The sequence below is a fragment of the Endocarpon pusillum genome (genome assembly GCF_000464535.1).
Source record: "Endocarpon pusillum Z07020 unplaced genomic scaffold scaffold5524, whole genome shotgun sequence".
NCBI lineage: Eukaryota > Fungi > Ascomycota > Eurotiomycetes > Verrucariales > Verrucariaceae > Endocarpon > Endocarpon pusillum.
The window spans coordinates 62,032-79,297 of NW_006916522.1; the positions used below are offsets into that span (position 1 = coordinate 62,032).

Consider the following 17,266-nt stretch of genomic DNA (forward strand, 5'->3'; position numbering starts at 1 on the left):
GGCAGCCGTAGCACCACCAACCCATCGAACAGCAACAGCAGCAGCAACAATCCCAACCCTCTAATCCCAACCCACCTCACCAGCCCCACCGACAAACAAACCTTCCTCTCCGCGCAGCGCGAGAAACTAGCCGTCCTAATGAGAGCCCTCGACCGCGAACAACGCGACCTCGATCTCGCCTACGGTAATGCGCCGCCCGGCAGACGTGTGCTCTTCCGATCTGGCTCGGGCTCGGGCTCAGGCTCAGGATACGATGAGAGTAGTGGTGGTCATGGTGGGGCCGGGATGCGGAAGAACCGGAGTGATAACTCGTTTCACAATATCGAGAGGGAGGAACTCGAGGATGAAGAAGACAAGAGCGCTACACCGCGGAGCGAGGAGAGGCAGAGGCAGAGGCAGAGTGCTGGTGCTGGGAGGCGGACGACCAGTGGGGGGAGTTGGAATCCTACCACTTGGTTCAGCGGAGCCGGAGCCGGATCCGGATCAGGATCAGGAGGGGACAGGTCAGCTCCCGACGAAGCCGCCCAGGAAGTGAGAGATGCAGTGCAGGGGATGAGCTCCAGTATTGATAGACGCCGCTAGAATGCAAATGTCGATTGTAATGATAAGATGCCGTTGAAGTACTATTCCAGCTTCCAGCTGCCACACACACGAAGGACTTCAGCTAAATGGAACGAATGACCATGCCTGTCCCAGCTCCACCAATCCCGTTCCAACCTTGTCCTTCTCCTCTATAACAACAAATCCTCACCCCCGGCAATCTGCGGCTGATTCTGGTTAACCACATAGCCTGTCTGGGGTCCATGACCCCCTCCGTACCCGCCATCCGTGGGGCTGCTCAGCATATTGCCCGCTCCACCACCAGCCACACCGTTGTTCCCTCCTAAGCTCATGGCTGCCATTTGCTGGTTCCCTAAACCCTGGAAATACAGGTCCGCGGCATCAACTGCGGCGGCTAGGCCGTTCGACGTCTGTTGTTCTTGTGGCTGTTGTTGGGGTGAAGTTGGAGATCTCGCTTGCGGACCAGTAGGGTTGATGAACGGGCCAAAGGACAGAGATGGACTCTCTGGCACGTTAGGATCCGGTTTCTGTTTTTGCAGGGCAGGGCTCTCAATCAGTCTCCGGGGTCGCGCGCCGCGGAAGACTTGGTGGACTGGTTTCAGGTATACAGTCGCCAGGGTACCGACACTAAGACATAGCTCTTCCAGGGTTGCTTGGTCCAGCTTCTCCGATTCAGCGGTGATGGGTGGTTTGGGCCCCATGACAACTTTCTTCGCTGTTGCGGGGTCCGTGGAGAGGAGACGCCAGTACATGAATCCACGGTCGCGGAGGTCCGGGTCGTCTGTTTCCTCTGTGCACCATTTCAGGACCTGGGGGACGAGGGCGGAAGCTTTTGTAGGGCGGAGGATAAAGAGTTTGACTGTTGCGGTGAGGAGAGCAAGTTGGACCTCGATGGGCTCGTCGTGGAAGGTGGAGAGATAGTCTTTGAGGAGCTCGTCGCTTTGATCTATGCGATCGGCGTACTGGCCTATGATCCAGATGATTGCGGCTTTTGCTTCGGGTTCATCAAGCTCGTCTACCTGGTCGATGACGGTGGTGATGATGGATTCGTACTGGTTGGGGTATTTGCGGAAAATGTTGCGGATGACTACTGTGGCTTCTTGGACGATGTAAGGAATCTTGGCTTTGACCAGTTCCAGCAAGGTGTCGATGCATTGACGGGCGGCAGATTCAATCTTAATGGCCAATTTGCCTATGGCACGGACTGCTTTCCTTACGAAGTGAACATCGATCTCGGTGGCATACTCTCGGAGCTCTGCTAGAACAACAGAGATGTTCTGTGCGTTGGCCAGCATGAAGATGAGCTCCAGCTTCGTCACCTTGACGTAGATGGGATCGTTGTACTTGCAAAAGAATACTCGTATGTCGCTTCGAAGAACTTCGGGGCGTCGCTGGAGGATAAGAATTGCATTTCGAAGGGCAAGGTATTGAACCTCTGGTCCTTTGGAGAGAAGGGTAACGAGGGGTGGAGAGAGCTTGCGGGATAGCGAAGTGATTTGCTTTTCATCCGCGATATAATTCATAAGGTAGAGTATAACCCGGATACATGTCAAAGCGACGGCTGAGTTGGAGTGGGAGAGTCTCGGTGCTATTCTCTCGGCAAGAAGAAGAGCTTCTCCAGAATCTTGCGGTACGTACGACATCATTGATTCCAGGATGTAAGTCTGGCCCCATCTATCAACAATTAGTAGGGGGTTCATCGGTTTGAAGGATAGACCGACTCAGAACAGTCAGATAATATGGAGACGATTTTCGACGCACTGGCGTAGTCAATGGTCAACTTGATGCTTTCACTTCTCTCCCAGATGTCCATGAGCGCGGCCAAGGCGCTGGCAACCACTGTCGGATTCTCATCTTTCAGCATTTTGTTTAGTCGATCGATGAGATCCGACTTTTCCACAAGCTGTTTATCATGGTCATAGACTTTTGCAACGCAAAAAGCTGCCGTCTTTCGGACATATGGATCACCATCTGTCATAAGCTTTTTCAAGGGTGCCACTGTGCCGTCAACAAATTCTTTGACATGAATGTATGACATGGTCCGCAAAGCCAGAGCTCTAACCAGAGGATTAGCGTCCCCCATATCCTGTGAAGCCATTTCAGCGCTTGTTCTGCCAACCATGGAGATGAACCTACCTCTGCGAGCAAAGGGAGAGCCTTCAACGCAGCGTCTGGCTTCATCCTAGAGTAGTTCACCAGGAACAGAAAGCACCTGAAGCGGCGATGAGCCAGCTACCTAGGACGTCAGGAGGTTGCTCACATCTTCTTGATCTCCAAACTTGGTATCTCCATGCAGGCAATAATATCTGGGAAGAGTGCCACCATATCATTATTGCTCATCGTCATGTTTGCAATAATCTTCTTCAGCGCAATCTTCTTTGCTGAGTTGTTCTTGTCCTTCTTCCCTCCACTGTTCAATTCCTGGCGTAGCTCTGCGACTTTGCCCTGTGGAAATCTCTTGTGTAAGCTACCGTTCAGTATTGAATCGTCCTCGGCGCTGGAGGCAAGACATTTCCACTTTTCTCTGGACAGCGGCGGTGCTGGAAGCCTAGCTTCAATGCCTGCCCCCTCCAGGAATGACTTTGGAACTGCACCAGACTGAATAGAGAACCGAGAAGGCATGGTGCAGGACATAAACGAACATTAAATAAGAACCCAAAACAGCGAAAAGATTCAGAGATTCCTGGTGTGCTCCATGACGACTTGAATAGCAGGAACGATCTGGACTTGGTGCTGTGCTTACCCTTGCAAACAGCTTCGCGTCTCCCTGGTTCGAAGTCATCGTGGCAGCGTCCTTTGGGGGCACTCCTGAGTAAAGAAAGGCACGGCTTCACAGTAGACGTCGTCTGATACTAGCTCCAATGCGCTTCGTCTTACGGCATTATTAATTTGCTGGCAACAGCTTAACAACCTTAAGCTTCTCTACAAACTTCCTTTGCCCTGTATTCCTTCGTCATCCTGGGAGTTGGAAGGAAAGTGATTATATCATGGATAGGGTAAACTGGGTATTTGAATTGAGTATGAAGTTGGTCAAGGCGCAACGTAAGCTATTCTACTAGTTACACACCAAGTAGGGCAAGCACGTGACAAAATGGGGGGTTCCTCAGCAAAAGGTGATACGTAGCGCCTATTACAGAGCCCAGATCAACGGTAGTTTTTACTACAGCAGGATAAGAATGGGATCATATTCAAGACTGAGTTCAATGTGTCCACGCTTCGGTTAGCATGAATGCCCTCGCTTCAAACACGGCTCTACCGGACCTTTGTGGAGAACAACCACAAAGACCGGTCACTTTGCCGGGAGAATTCATCCCCGCTCCAAGGAAGGACATCAGCCTACAGGCAAATACTGTTATTGTTCCCCATATGTTATGCTCAAAGTGCAAACCGATCCGCGTATGGCTACAACACAACCAGGAAGTCAAAAAGCAGCCGCTGCCACAAATTTTTAATCATTATGACACTGGTGCTGGCCTCGAGCAAGCTTACTTGAAAGGATGTCATTTATGTACACTCTTCTGGCGAGCTATAAAGCACCAGGCAGATTTTCGGAATGGTCGTCAAGAGCGCGAGTCAATGTTGAAACGGATACGTCAGGAACGACATATAAGAGTCGGCATCCATGCATCAGATTTAGTTGGTGAACCCGCGGACAAGCCCTCGGCCTTGAAAATTAGCTCAGAAATTTCTGGAAGCATCCTTCATGAGATATACCTTTTCCTGCGTTTATGGCAGGACGAACTTCGATTCTTGGCACTGGCTGACATGGAACCATCAGTTTCTTCGTCAATACCGGTTTCTGCAGCGCCAATGAGCATCACCACCTCATCCAGTTCCACTCTTCATTTAGTTGCCAGTTGGCTGGAGCTGTGCGTGACGAGACATCGAAGCTGCCAGCCAGCTGTTAATTATGCCTCTGCGTTGCCTAAGAGACTTCTCGATTTGAGCGAAGAAGATGGGACCAATCAGGTGAAAGTGGTTTTGACTGATGATAGCTTCTTTGGAACCAAATACGCTGCAGTCAGTTACTGCTGGGGAAATTCTTCGGGATATAGGCTGACTTCATCGACTATGACGAAGCTGCAAGCTGGAATAGGTATTCAAGAGGTGCCTCAAACTATACAAGACGCGATTTATATCGCTCGAAGGCTGGGTTTAAGGTGGCTTTGGGTTGATTCGCTGTGTATAATCCAGGACTCCTTCGTTGATTGGGCTCGAGAAGCAGAATCAATGGTCGACGTGTATCAAAATTGTTTCTTGTGCATTGCCGCTGTGGGTGCAGTAAGCAGTAATTTAGGGCTTTTCGCCAAACGGGACCCCCTTCTTTACCAGCGTTGTCAAATGACAACCGACTTGGGGGGGAGGACAATCTGGGCAGAACCTAGTCTATCTCCCAACGATGATCTCCGCGCCGACCTTGACAATTCTGCTCTGCATATGAGAGGATGGGCTGTGCAGGAATGGCTCTTATCCCCAAGGACTCTCAGCTTCGGCTCACGAATTTTCTGGGAATGTCGCGAGCATTTTTGTGAAGAGACTGGGAGGGTTGATGGTTACAAGAAGTTAGGATTCAAACACGACTTTTCAACTATGGTTTTGCAAAGGACAGGGTCGGCCCAGTTGTCCAATGAGTCTAAGGAGGCAATCTGGCGATTATGGCACAAAATTTTATTTGCTTATACCAGAGCCAAGTTGACGGAAAAGACTGACAGGCTGATTGCTCTTACCGGGATAATTCGGGCGTTTGAGAGGTCTACTGGTTGGCGGAACATCGCTGGGTTGTGGGAGCCTTTCATGCCTAAGGAGCTTGCATGGAAGATTAAAGAAGATCATCCAGACCGAGCGCTTGCAGGTCCCTCGTGGTCTTGGACCGCTGTCAATGGAGACATCTCCATGCTGAGTACGGCCCTGGTAGAAGACCTAGCATGTGTTGCAGTGCTGAGAGATACGAGGCTGAGTGATGGCCCCGATACAGACCCACAGGCTATGATTTCCATAACTGGCACAACCTTCAGATTCACTGAAGACTCACCCCGTGGGTCATTTTGCACTCTGGTTGATGTGCATGAGGATCTATGGATTATATTCTCGAGGGACTTGGCGCAGTTGAGAAAGCCAGAAATATTTCTGCCGCTCGTGAGGAGGCGCAAGAGACATCGTGATATATATGGACTGGCATTGGCATCCTCGGTCCGCTGGCCGGGGTTATATGAACGGGTCGGATCTGTTGAAGTTCGCAATCGTAACGGTCCTCCGCTTGCGGAAGTGTTGTTCGATCCAGCGCGACATCAAACAATCACGCTGGTCTAGCATTGGACTTGCGCGTTCACACTGTTGCATATTGATGTACACCGAGAAATACATCCAATAAGCCCTACAAATTCCAAAGGCCAACCATCAGCTCCAAATAACGAAACCAGACATCTGACCTGTGCCAGAAAAGCATCTATTGGGCATCATACCACCTTCACCCTGGACACGGATAGGAGTATTCCCTCAATCACCCTGCCAAAGAGCTCCCATCGTCTCTGGTAACTAGCGTTGGTGAGACATTTAATATCCTACTTGGGAAGGTGGTGGCAACCCTAGTTGATCCCACACAACTCGGAGCGGAACAATATACTTTCTCTGGATCTGTATCGCAGCCGGAGGGGCAATGAGGCAAAATTGGAGAGACTGAAAGCTCAACAGCGTTCTTGCAATTAGAACCAAGATTTGAAGATTTGTCACCGGCCGAGAAAGCAGTCTGAGCGTCTTCAAAGCTTTTGCCACTTTGCTCCTAGCAATAGTCTGCGATAGGATTTCCGGAAGCGTCTTCGAAAGAATGTAAGCATAGCAAGAGAACCAGTTCACAGTGTCGATCAATCAGTCGTTTAGACCGAGATAGGAGCGTCTTCCTAAACTAGTACAGTACTTGATAGGTGTTATCACTCTCGCCACGTTGGAGATTCAGAATGCATTGCTGTTTGTAGCTATCGATGGCCGATCCACCGGCGTCGAGCTGCGATGAGCTGAGGGGGATAGTCCATTTCCATATATTCTGCGCATCCGCTGCCAACTCATCGATCCGATCAAATGACACTCGATGGTCTTGCTAAGGAACAACGAGCAATGGTCATCGTGCTCGCTTTCAATCTGCCCTATAAAGAACATCGGAAAGCGTCGCCTATGAGGTATCAGAGAACTCACCACTGGCCTCATGGTGCGCCGTCATAAATTCCCCTTGCAAAACCAAGTATTCTCCATCGGTCTTAGTTTCAGACTAGAGTATCTGGCGATGTCTACCTCTGCAGAGTCTTCTTGCTCTCTCAATGCTGTAGCGGTGACAAAATGCCATCCTTTCTTGCGAGAAAGCAGTTCAGCGATGCAGTTGAGGGATTTTTCGCGTAATTTTGCGCTGCATGGAACCAATAAATTATTGTTATATAAAAGGTTATATAACAGAATATAAAGGTGCTATAGAAGTAGGAGAGTCACAAAACAGCTGTGTATAAACTACTGTATAATTTTGTGGTAAGGCGATAGATGAACTATCTAAGTGCTAAAAAGGCGTAGAGACATATAAGCGCGTAGAGCGCCAAGCTAGCCCTAGCCTTTAGCCCTAATACCGGATGCGGTATAGCGCTCATGGAGGATTTGGCCGTACGCGTACAGGCAAATCCTTGGCCAACGCTATGTCCTGCGCTATGCCTCTTTGGGCCATAGCGCAGGTTGTGCCGTAACACTTAAAGGGTCGTCCTACACGTCGATAGGCCACAGTAAATTTCAGCACATTATAGTAGGCCGCAGCCTTAGAGATTGAGCTAAATAGCCACAGATCAACGTTATTTAATGTATTCTGAACCAAATGCTCCTTCTACGAGTCCATTTGGAGCTATATTGGTGGAGCTATAGCTGTTCGAAATATGAGGATGCCTGCGCGTTGGTGTGCAGAAATTGGCCCGCTAAGTGGGGTGGCCCGGCAAGTGGTTCTGTACGTTAGTAGGGGAAATGAGTTTGGAGCACCCACATCGGACGAGAAGCTTGGCTGGGATGACCCCATACAATTTATCAATAATCAACTCTACTTGTCGCTTTGCCCTCCCTGCTGTTCTCTCGCTTTCGCTGTCGCATTTATGCTCCGGGTTTAGTCTACAATCATCTGTATTATTGTCATCCAGAACTGAAATACCGTGTTCTTGGTCGACTTGGCGCCGAATCTCTTCTAGCAGTGCTTGAAGGCCGTTGTGCAAGCTACTTTCTGTGACCGTCTTTCTATGTGCTATCTGTTAATCTCAGACCCGAAACTTTGAACGAGGCCGCACATCTTGCTGTTTTCAACAAGTATTAAGTCGGTCATTTTGGTTGTGCTATAGTACTATAGCAGAGATAAAACAAAAAGCGAATAGCTTATAAAGCTCAATAAAAATCTGTCTGTAATTTTAGTTCTCGACCTCAGACGTGTTGGGCGCTCCCCCTGACTTCGTCAACGACCAAGTCAAAGGAGCACGGCTGAGAACTGAGACAAATTGGAAGTCCGCCAAGACCGCGAAAAGGATTGATTACATAAACCAGATCGTCTTACCAAATTGGCCCCATTTGATCTCCAAGAACCTACCGTAGCATCTACGGCTCCCTTCGACACTTATTTTCGATCATCCTTTGCGACATACAAAACTATTCATCACAAACCATGGGCGTAGGAAAACAAAGCTCACCACCCCCACCTCCTCCCCGATGGGCTGTTGAGCTCAACAATCCTCCCCCGTCCCGGCCAAAGAACACTTCCAATATCCCAGACCCCCCCGGCTTCTCCGCGCAGAGAGCTATTGGCGGCAAGCAGGTCCGTCGCAGCCCCGGTCTTCCTACAAGCGCATACTGAAGGCCTCTAGAAAACCTCGCAACTTCCAGCCCGCAAGCCTCCGACGCAGGAGGAAACCGATATCTTAAAGCTCAAAAAGTCATGGGAGATAGCTCTTGCGCCGGGCAAGCAGCTCCCTATGCAATTGATCATGTCTTATATGAGTGGAAACTCTTTACAGGTACGTGCGGTTTGAAGCCGACGCCACAATAGACAGGTGTTGAATGACAGCCTTCCAGATCTTTTCATTGATGATGGTTGCCATGCTGTTCAAAGGGCCATTACAAGCAATCGCCGCCACCAACTCTACATTCACCAAGCTTGAGACAGAGGGTAACAAGGGCAAAATGATTTTAGTCAAGGCAACTTTTGTCGGAATGCAATTTATGCTGCTTGCATTAGGGGTATGGAAGATTGGTCAGATGGGTCTGTTACCGACCACGCAATCCGACTGGGTGGCATTTGAGGGTGAGAGGATATGTCTGGAGAAAGCCTACTTTGCAACATGAATATAACGGAAGTGGACTTGAATTGCATCTGCTCTATTGGCGTATTGACTCTCTTCGTCGTCAATTCCTGCCTCGATCAGGCGAATGATCAGCCATCTCAATCCGGACTTTCTGAGGTTCGCAGCCATTCCCGGCTTCAACCGCAGCAGCGTAGCCCAGCCCACCAGTTCCAAAAACACATCCTTGAGTGGCTGTGTGAACAAGCTTTGTGGAAGGGTCTGGGTCAATTTCTGAAGTATAGAGATGTTTTCACAAACATGTCTTAAAGGGTGCTCAAGGCAGCTTCAAGTTACAGAGTACTATCCAAGGCGGCGCCTGTATGAAGGCAGGAAGTTTGTGTTGCTCATGGATAAAAGCACAAGGACTGTCAAGTCATCAACTCAAATGAATTGAGGAAGTGAGCTCTCTTAAGGTTGTTTTGGTCTACAGAGGTTTCGGAGCTCCATGTTGCAGCCAAGCCTGTTGAGTTAGACACCAGCACTTAATGTAAGCTGAGTGCATATTCCTCTCTTCCGGTTCTGTGGTTGCTTGCATGCGTCTCTTTTGGAAAAGATGGTCACAAGTTGTACCCAGTCTGTAGGTACCCTCGTCCCGTCGATGCCTCATGCATGGCACGTGTTGGATCGTTGCCCAAGTGCTCAAGATCAAGCTGCTCGCCTTCCAACTGAAACATACTCCTTTGGGAATGTCCCAGACATTTTCAGTGTCACGAGAATCTTCCTTCTCCATGGAGGCTACCCAGTGAAAAAATGTGGTTGGCCTGGAAGGAAGCTCGAAATGAAGAGGTGCTTCAGGCAAAGAACAGAGATCAGCAGTAGATACCCCCTGAGTACTGCCAATGAGAAGTCGACCTGCGGCCAGAGTGCTCTTGTCCACTGCTTCAGGCGTCCTGATGGACTTTCCGCTTGTTCGTTCGTACCTACCAATAAGCTTCATCCCAGTACCGCTGCACGATGAACTAGTGCCTGGATGCATGACCTTCCTCGGGTCTTGTAGCTCATCAAGACATGAAGCCCTGGGTGGCTATCTGTTCTAATCAGGGAAAATACTGTGGACAATAAAGTAGCTGAACCAATTTCACGTGTTCATGTCAAAGTCGTTATAACCTTTGCTCTCGGCTTGCTGACCGAGACGAAGGTTTCTTGGCTGATAACCCTCCACAGAGTCACTTGCATGGTGAGGCACTGATGGTGCTGAAGGGTTCTCAAACGTTTCTTTCTCTTTAATGCCTGTGGCGGTTACGGAGGCGACCTCAGTGCTTCGATTCTTGTCGCGTTCTATGGACAAGGCGTGAATACGGTCTTGGATGACATTTTTCTTAGCTTGATCCAGCGCAAGACTTTGCAAGCTGGTAGCAAGATCGACATCAAGTGGCTCCTCTAGTGCAAGGCCCTGCATGGTGCCTACCAAATCTTCTGTCGCCGCCTTCTGCCCGCTCTCCTCGAGTAATCTCACGTCCTCCGTAGGGGTACTTCGAAGCCATGCAGGTTCAGCCCTTAGCTGTAGACGAACAAACAATGCCCGTTCGGCACATTCCAGCGAGCACCACTTATCAAGCTCTTCCTTCGTGTTCAGCCTAAACTTGCATCCTTGCTTCATGCTCCGAAAGGTTCGATCCCTAAGATCGCGGTCTTGCTTCAGATTTGGCTTGGGACACAACGCGTAGCCACACTTCTCGTAGATATTCCTTTCGAGAATTATGTCATCATAATCTTTTGGCTGGAAAAGAGTCAGCGCTCGTTTGAACAATGCTGCATCGGATGCCAACGGTCGCGCTGGATCGGCATTAGAGTGTGAGGGTAGATCAACAGTGTTGACGATCAGGTCGAGAACTCTCTCCTGCATGCTTTTGTGGTACTGAATATTGCGAGCATAATTCAACGCAGTAGATCTCTGCCGATCGTTGACCTGAACTTTGTTCGTGTTGTCTGAGCTAGAGGGACTATCTGCCTTTAGGCAGTCAAGGAACGAAGTCATGGTCCTCCGGTCCAGACTTCAGAGGGACGATGGTCAGAGTGCTGTATGCAACGTCAGCTCCAACTGAAGGCGGGTCCTTGTTCAGTAAAGCATTTATGCACAAAACAATCAGTAAGCAGCGACTGGGGCTTGGAGATTTCTGGCAGGCTGTCTCTGCCAGTGCCTTTGAATCCCATCGTGCTCTGGGGATTGCCAGAGGGTTTGCAGTAAGTAAGTACACCGGACTTTCGAGGTACGCAGGCCTGCTTCAAGACCCCTGATCGACAAGCTTTCCGGCCTAATCTTGCAGCATCCACCAGTAGACGTTGCATGCGGGGCAGCGAGCATATAATACTTTCCATTGGATTGCTGGTGGATCTGAGTATTCAAATTGCTTTGTTTCACCACTGTCCTCTTATGAAGCATTTTGGGAGTCCACGGACTTAGCCTGTCCTCTTGCGTACGCAATATTTCTTCTAAGCTCGAAACCCTACCTACTGTGTACGAAACTTTACTCACTACTCAGTTCTCCTCCACCCTGATTTGATTCGCGTTCTCTCAATTTCTGCCTGCGCCGAAGCATCCAAGCCCTTGCAAGTCTTCCACCTGGGGAGCGGCCTGGCCCTCCGTCATGGCAACAGTCCCTTTCAAAGTCAAAGCAGTATACGAGTATTCCTCGCCCCATGACGACGACCTCAGCTTTCCCCAGGGTCAGATCATTACCGTGACCGAAGAGGAGGATAATGATTGGTACTCTGGCGAGTACGCGGATTCCACAGGAGGAAAGCACCAGGGTATCTTTCCCCGGAATTTTGTGGAGAAATACGAGCCAGAGATACCTTCGAGGCCTATAAGACCGACCAGGACAAAGAAAGATGCAGAGATTCCAGCGCCCGCGCCCCCGCCGGTAGCAGCGACAACGCACGGCGCATCGGTAGGTGTAACAGCCGCACAAGGGCGCGAAGACTCTCAAAAAAGACCTGATGAAGTATCTAGCCCCCGATCAGGCAGCTCAGCATCAGCTTTCCCGACACAACAACCAGCTCGTCAAGTCTCTTCAACCACTGCTTCCAAGGCATCGGAGCCGTCTCCAACAAAGCCAGCCAACAAGGATGTTCCGACTGAGAGTTCCGAGAGGCCGAGTGGAGGGTCGTTCCGGGACCGGATTGCTGCGTTCAACAAACCCGCTGCACCCCCGATAGCTCCTTTTAAACCAGGCGGCCAAGGGGCAAGCAACACTATTGGTTTTATCAAGAAACCCTTTGTCGCACCTCCGCCGAGTAAGAATGCTTACATTCCGCCGCCGCGAGAGCCCCCTCCGGCAAAGGTGTACAGGAGAGAAGAGGATCCAGGTTTAAATGAAACAGCTGAAGATTCGGAAGCCTCGATGCCCTTGCCAGGTGAAAGAGCCGAAGTTGGTGGGGATGATCGACCTAAACCAACCAGTCTGAAGGATCGGATAGCTCTTCTGCAGAAACAGCAGTTGGAACAGGCTGCTCGGCATGCAGAGGCCGCGCAGAAGAAGGAGAAGCCAAAGCGACCAGCAAAGAAGCGCACCGAGTCGCAGGAACCCATTGAGTCTTCAGAAGCAGTTGCTGATGCTGATGTGGAAGGTTCCGACATACCTGAGACCGTTGGCAAGAAATCTGTAGACTTTGCGGATGACGACTCTGAACCATTGGATAGACAAGGAGGTCGGCTGCCTTCTATTGCAGCTCACATGTCAACTCCTCCACCACCTTCTCGCGAGCTCATGAGCGACACTAATGATGCTGACAATTCCGCTGCTGGCGACACGGAAGAAGCGGACGACACATCCACAAGTCGAGAGGACAATCGTGAGACCGGTAGAAGGGCCAACGTAACGACCACACAGGATGAGCTTGTTAGTGAAGCAGGCGAGGCCGAGGCAAGTGATGAAGAGGCCCAGGAAGAGCAAGACGTGGATCCAGAGATCAAGCGCCGAATGGAGATTCGGGAAAGAATGGCCAAAATGAGTGGAGGAATGGGTCTGATGGGCATGTTTGGACCTCCAGGTGGCATGCCTCCCCCCGGAAAGAAAGCGAGGGCCAGTGGCGAGGGTGAGAGAGACGTCAGCGGTACTCAGCTTCAACCTGAAGCTATAGAGCGTGCACCTCCTGTCCCTGTCCCTGGGATGTTCAATGTCAAGAATCCCGAGCCAAAACCTACCCAGACAGAAGAAGATAGCTCAGCCGACGAAGGTACAAGGCACACGCATGCTGGACAACAGGCAGATGAAATAGAGCAGTCAGATGAAGAGATTGTCGAACCTCCCAAACCACCACCAAGAAGCTCCACTGACCGTGCCCCACCTCCTCTGGCTCAAGGTATGTTTCTTCTTGCATGAGCAAACTTGACATGCACAGCTCTCACTTATGTATGTTCCAGCACGCGCTGTTCCCCCTCCACCTCCACGGCAATCTAGGACTCCACCCCCAACTACGCCAGCGGAACGTCCTGTCCCAGGAGTGCCATCTTCTCTTCCTCAGGGTATGATCAGGTCGCGTTGGTGATGGAGCATTCCTTAACTGATCTTGCTCGTTAGGCCGAGGCGCACCTCCACCTCCACCTCCACCCAGATCCTCAATGCCTCTTAGCCCTGGCGAGTTGTCTGACGACGAAATGTCCCTCCATGAGAGCCCCATGTCGCAGCATAATATAGCGGAGGAGACGTCTCGACCACAGAGCAGAGATGTCCTGCCGCCTTCGACAGCACCTCCGCTACCAACTGGGAGACCTGAAGGAGAATCCTCCCTTCCAAGTCAAACTTCACCAACCTCTTCTTTGGAGAAAGAGAAGCGGACCAGTCGAGGCCTGCCCCCACTGCCGCCATCCAGTCCGATCACAGGCTCCGCCCAGCAATTTCGAGCTCCACCCCCACCACCCCCTGGACAACCACCCAGTCGAAAATCAACGTCTCAATCACGTCATATACCCGTGACAACACAGCGGGAGGGAGCAGATGCCAGTGAAGGAGAGGTGACAGAGTACGATGGCGATTATGACACGGATATTGCATCTAGTGCTAAGCATAAAGACGCGCTCAAATCCCATGCGCGAGACTCGAGTCTCGATGACGACACTATAGCAGATCAGGTAGCTTCCAAACAGAGTGCAAGTCCTCCTGGCAGAGGTCCTCCACCACCGCCAAATGTCTCGGCACCCCGTGATGTGCCTCCGCTACCGCCATCTATACACACAGGAAAGCAGTCAAGAAAATCCAGTGACGTGCCTCGAGCCGCCCCTCCTCCTATTCCACCACCAAAAGAAGCACCTCAAGCGGACGATGAGAACGCGTATGACCCATATCAATACCATGCACCAGACCATGACATTTCATCACCAACGTCAAGTCAACCATTCTCTCCTGTTATCAAGCCTCCTGAGCCGGATGTAGATGACGACGAGCTTTATGATGCATCTCCACGATCTGCACGTGCTCCTCCACTTCAACCTGCCCAAGGGCCGCCACCTTCGATGCCAATACAGCCGCCTCATGCTCAGCAGAATATCCCACGTCAATCACTGGATATTCTAAGGTCACAGACCGCGGCTCGGAGGTCGGTGGAGGCGCCTCGACCGTCGAGTGAGCACGGATTCATGGCCACAGATATTGACCTAGCACCCTCAAGTCAGTGGTATGCACAAACTCCAGACGTCCCACCGCCATCACTACAAAGTCGAAACGACATCCTGTACGAGATTGAATCATCCACTTCGTCGAAACGCGGCGGTAAAAGCACCATCTCCAAAGACATCTACATCCTCTATATGGACTACTCCCAAACCGTCATTACCGCCAACTTCGACGCCTCGGACCCCACCAGCGTGGTATTAGAACAACGCCACGAACGGCCGCCTCCACCCCCACGACAAGACCAACTTGAAAGCGCCTCCTCCCAGTTCGGCACGCGTATCGCCTCATCTGTCCCGTCTAAAGCGTCCATCACCGTAGGCGACGGGACCGCCCACGCTCTAATCCTGCATCTCCTCCGGCCCCTCTCGCCTCACGTCCTCCAACCCGTGGGAACGCGCGCCTACGGGGCGCCCGTCTACTCCAACCTGGCCAACGCATCGACGCAGCAGTTCGACGAGATCCGCCCGGGCGACATCGTCACGTTTCGAAATGCCAAGTTTGCCGGCCACAAGGGTGGTCTGCACACCAAGTACAGCATGGAAGTGGGCAAGCCGGATCACGTGGCCGTGGTGGCGGACTGGGATGGCACCAAGAAGAAGATTCGGGTCTGGGAGCAGAAGGGGAAGGATGGGAAGGAGAAGGACGGGGCGGCCAAGGGGGCCAAGGTGAGGGAGGAGAGTTATAGGGTCTCTGATTTGAAGAGTGGGGAGGTGAGGGTTTGGAGGGTCATCGGACGCGGCTGGGTGGGTTGGGATGGAGGTCCGAAATGAAACTGTCACCACTTGAGCGTGCGTGCTGGTTGTTGCCGCTGTGAGACGCTTTGCCCTCAGGCGACAACAGGTACGTTAGTGTCTAGTAGTCACGGCTTGGGAGTGATACAGATTATTAGTTTTACTACTACTACTGAGATAAGGGTTTTCGCAATTCAAGCATGTATCCGGCATGACATGGGCTAACTTATCTCTATCCGCTGGGTTTACAAAACATCCCTAGCTGCGCTACGCCACGCAGCACACCACTCCCTTCTGCTCTCATACCTACGTAGTATATGATCTGAGGACTCTATCCTAGCGCAATCCATGCCCATATTGCAGCCAGAAAGGCCCTCCCAATCCCCAGGACCGTACATGCAAAAAAGTTCGATTCCAACCAAAGCAGACAAGGGGGAAATTCTTGCTGGACGTGTTAGCATACGGCTAAAGCGAAGCGCCAATGGCAACAGTAATTATCTGTCTCAATCAGGACCACGGCATCGGTAAGTTTCGTCCTGGCTACAGAGCTTCCGTGGTGGAAAGGAAGGGAAGGGAAGTGTACGACTCGTGCATGGCGGCTGTGAGGCCAAACGAAAAGAAGACTAGCCGGTATCTATAATTTTTCCTACTCGGTGGGTGTGGAGTTGATGTTCGCTGGACCTCGATCTGGCGAATTTGGCAATACAGGATGGATATGAGCTGTCTGTCGACTTCTCGTGTGTGGATGAGCCGAGTGGGGAGGGAATGTTAGGGTACCATCTCAATGTGAATGAAATTCACGAACAGGAGAGGATGGGGGTTTTTGGCAATCAAGCTTCGTCGTAAGACTAAGCGACACCGTGTAATCTGTCCTTTTTGCTATGATAAGAAGAGCCACGAATTTCTGGCAGAATCTCCGACGTCGGGTAGCGTAAGCATCTGAAGGCGACCTGAAGATTGGGGGACTTTCAATCTGTCTCGCTCAGCATGACAGCAACCATCCACATTTCGAACCATAGCTCGCGCCCTACGTCCTCGTCTGCCTCTCACCGGGGAACCTCCTCCCGCCCCTCTCGACACTCTGCTGCTGTGTGACGGGCACGACGGTGACATTGACCTGGTCAAAGCCCATGCTCTTCAACAGGTCCTTAGTGTCCACATCCACATCCAGGGTGCCGTTTTCCGTGTTCTGGGTGAAGTCGAGAGCCGAAACTTCGGGCACGTATTGATCCTTCCGCTCACGTTCTTCCTCCTGCAGTTTGAAGGAGATGCCTCGCACCGGGCCACGTTGGATCCGCTTCATGAGATGGGTTGTATAGCCGGCGATCTGATGCGAGAACGAGGGGAGGTTAGTTAGCAATTGTGGCGGGGTTTTAAAATTCAGAGGGCATAGGATCATGTAAAGGAAAATGCCTGCAAACCTTGTTGCGCAACCGCTTGGAGGCGATGATGGCGATCTCATCACATAATCTCTTGTTGGTCTCGAAATCGAGGGTGAGTTTGGGGTAGTAGCGCTCGATGATGACCTTGGCCGACTTCTTCACCGTCTGAAGTACAATTTTGTTAGCGAGTTACATAGCTATGTTTGGGTCATGTTGCTCCAAAGGTGAGGCTGCTTGCCTTTGTACGGACGCGACCCATGATGATGATGAGAGCTTTCAAAGCAGATCAGTGATCAGTGACCAGTGATCAGTAGTAGATGGTGTGCGTCTCAACTTGGTGAGTTGGGGAATTTTTGAAAGTGCGGATCGATTTGTGCCATCGGCCTCGAATACCCTGGTCACGTGACAAGGTCTTGGGGAAAATCAATCATGCTACTAGTACTTGAGTGCGGAGTACGGAATACCGTAAGGGGATCATACAGCTTTGATTATGTATAGTGTCTATCGACTCCAAGCAATGACTGTCTACAATTATAGCAGGCAATTCGATCGGTTCAGATAATGCCAGACATGTTTATGGGCTCCATGTTTGGTTGATCATATTCTTCTCCGCTCTGTCTGTTACCGTG

The 17,266-nt window shown here is 51.0% G+C and overlaps 6 protein-coding genes across 6 annotated transcripts; 3 read left to right on the plus strand and 3 right to left on the minus strand.

The window, feature by feature from the left end:
• Nucleotides 1–731: 731 nt before the first annotated feature.
• On the minus strand, nt 732–3,183 carry EPUS_03625 (uncharacterized protein; the record flags this gene model as incomplete). Its single annotated transcript, XM_007806472.1, has 4 exons — nt 732–2,235; nt 2,283–2,647; nt 2,698–2,773; nt 2,822–3,183. The coding sequence occupies 4 exons, from the start codon at nt 3,181–3,183 to the stop codon at nt 732–734; spliced, it is 2,307 nt and encodes a 768-aa protein (XP_007804663.1).
• A 603-nt stretch (nt 3,184–3,786) lies between these two features.
• On the plus strand, nt 3,787–5,871 carry EPUS_03626 (uncharacterized protein; the record flags this gene model as incomplete). The annotated part of the gene is made up of 1 exon (XM_007806473.1): nt 3,787–5,871. The coding sequence occupies one exon, from the start codon at nt 3,787–3,789 to the stop codon at nt 5,869–5,871; it is 2,085 nt and encodes a 694-aa protein (XP_007804664.1).
• Nucleotides 5,872–8,233: 2,362 nt separating this feature from the next.
• EPUS_03627 (uncharacterized protein) lies at nt 8,234–8,910 on the plus strand (the record flags this gene model as incomplete). The annotated part of the gene is made up of 3 exons (XM_007806474.1): nt 8,234–8,383; nt 8,433–8,582; nt 8,641–8,910. 3 exons carry the CDS (start codon nt 8,234–8,236, stop codon nt 8,908–8,910), a joined length of 570 nt encoding a protein of 189 aa, XP_007804665.1.
• Nucleotides 8,911–9,987: 1,077 nt separating this feature from the next.
• EPUS_03628 (uncharacterized protein) lies at nt 9,988–10,887 on the minus strand (the record flags this gene model as incomplete). Its single annotated transcript, XM_007806475.1, has 1 exon — nt 9,988–10,887. One exon carries the CDS (start codon nt 10,885–10,887, stop codon nt 9,988–9,990), a length of 900 nt encoding a protein of 299 aa, XP_007804666.1.
• A 610-nt stretch (nt 10,888–11,497) lies between these two features.
• EPUS_03629 (uncharacterized protein) lies at nt 11,498–15,294 on the plus strand (the record flags this gene model as incomplete). The annotated part of the gene is made up of 3 exons (XM_007806476.1): nt 11,498–13,214; nt 13,276–13,377; nt 13,433–15,294. 3 exons carry the CDS (start codon nt 11,498–11,500, stop codon nt 15,292–15,294), a joined length of 3,681 nt encoding a protein of 1,226 aa, XP_007804667.1.
• A 988-nt stretch (nt 15,295–16,282) lies between these two features.
• EPUS_03630 (40S ribosomal protein S17) lies at nt 16,283–16,896 on the minus strand (the record flags this gene model as incomplete). The annotated part of the gene is made up of 3 exons (XM_007806477.1): nt 16,283–16,582; nt 16,677–16,802; nt 16,888–16,896. The coding sequence occupies 3 exons, from the start codon at nt 16,894–16,896 to the stop codon at nt 16,283–16,285; spliced, it is 435 nt and encodes a 144-aa protein (XP_007804668.1).
• Nucleotides 16,897–17,266: the final 370 nt, after the last annotated feature.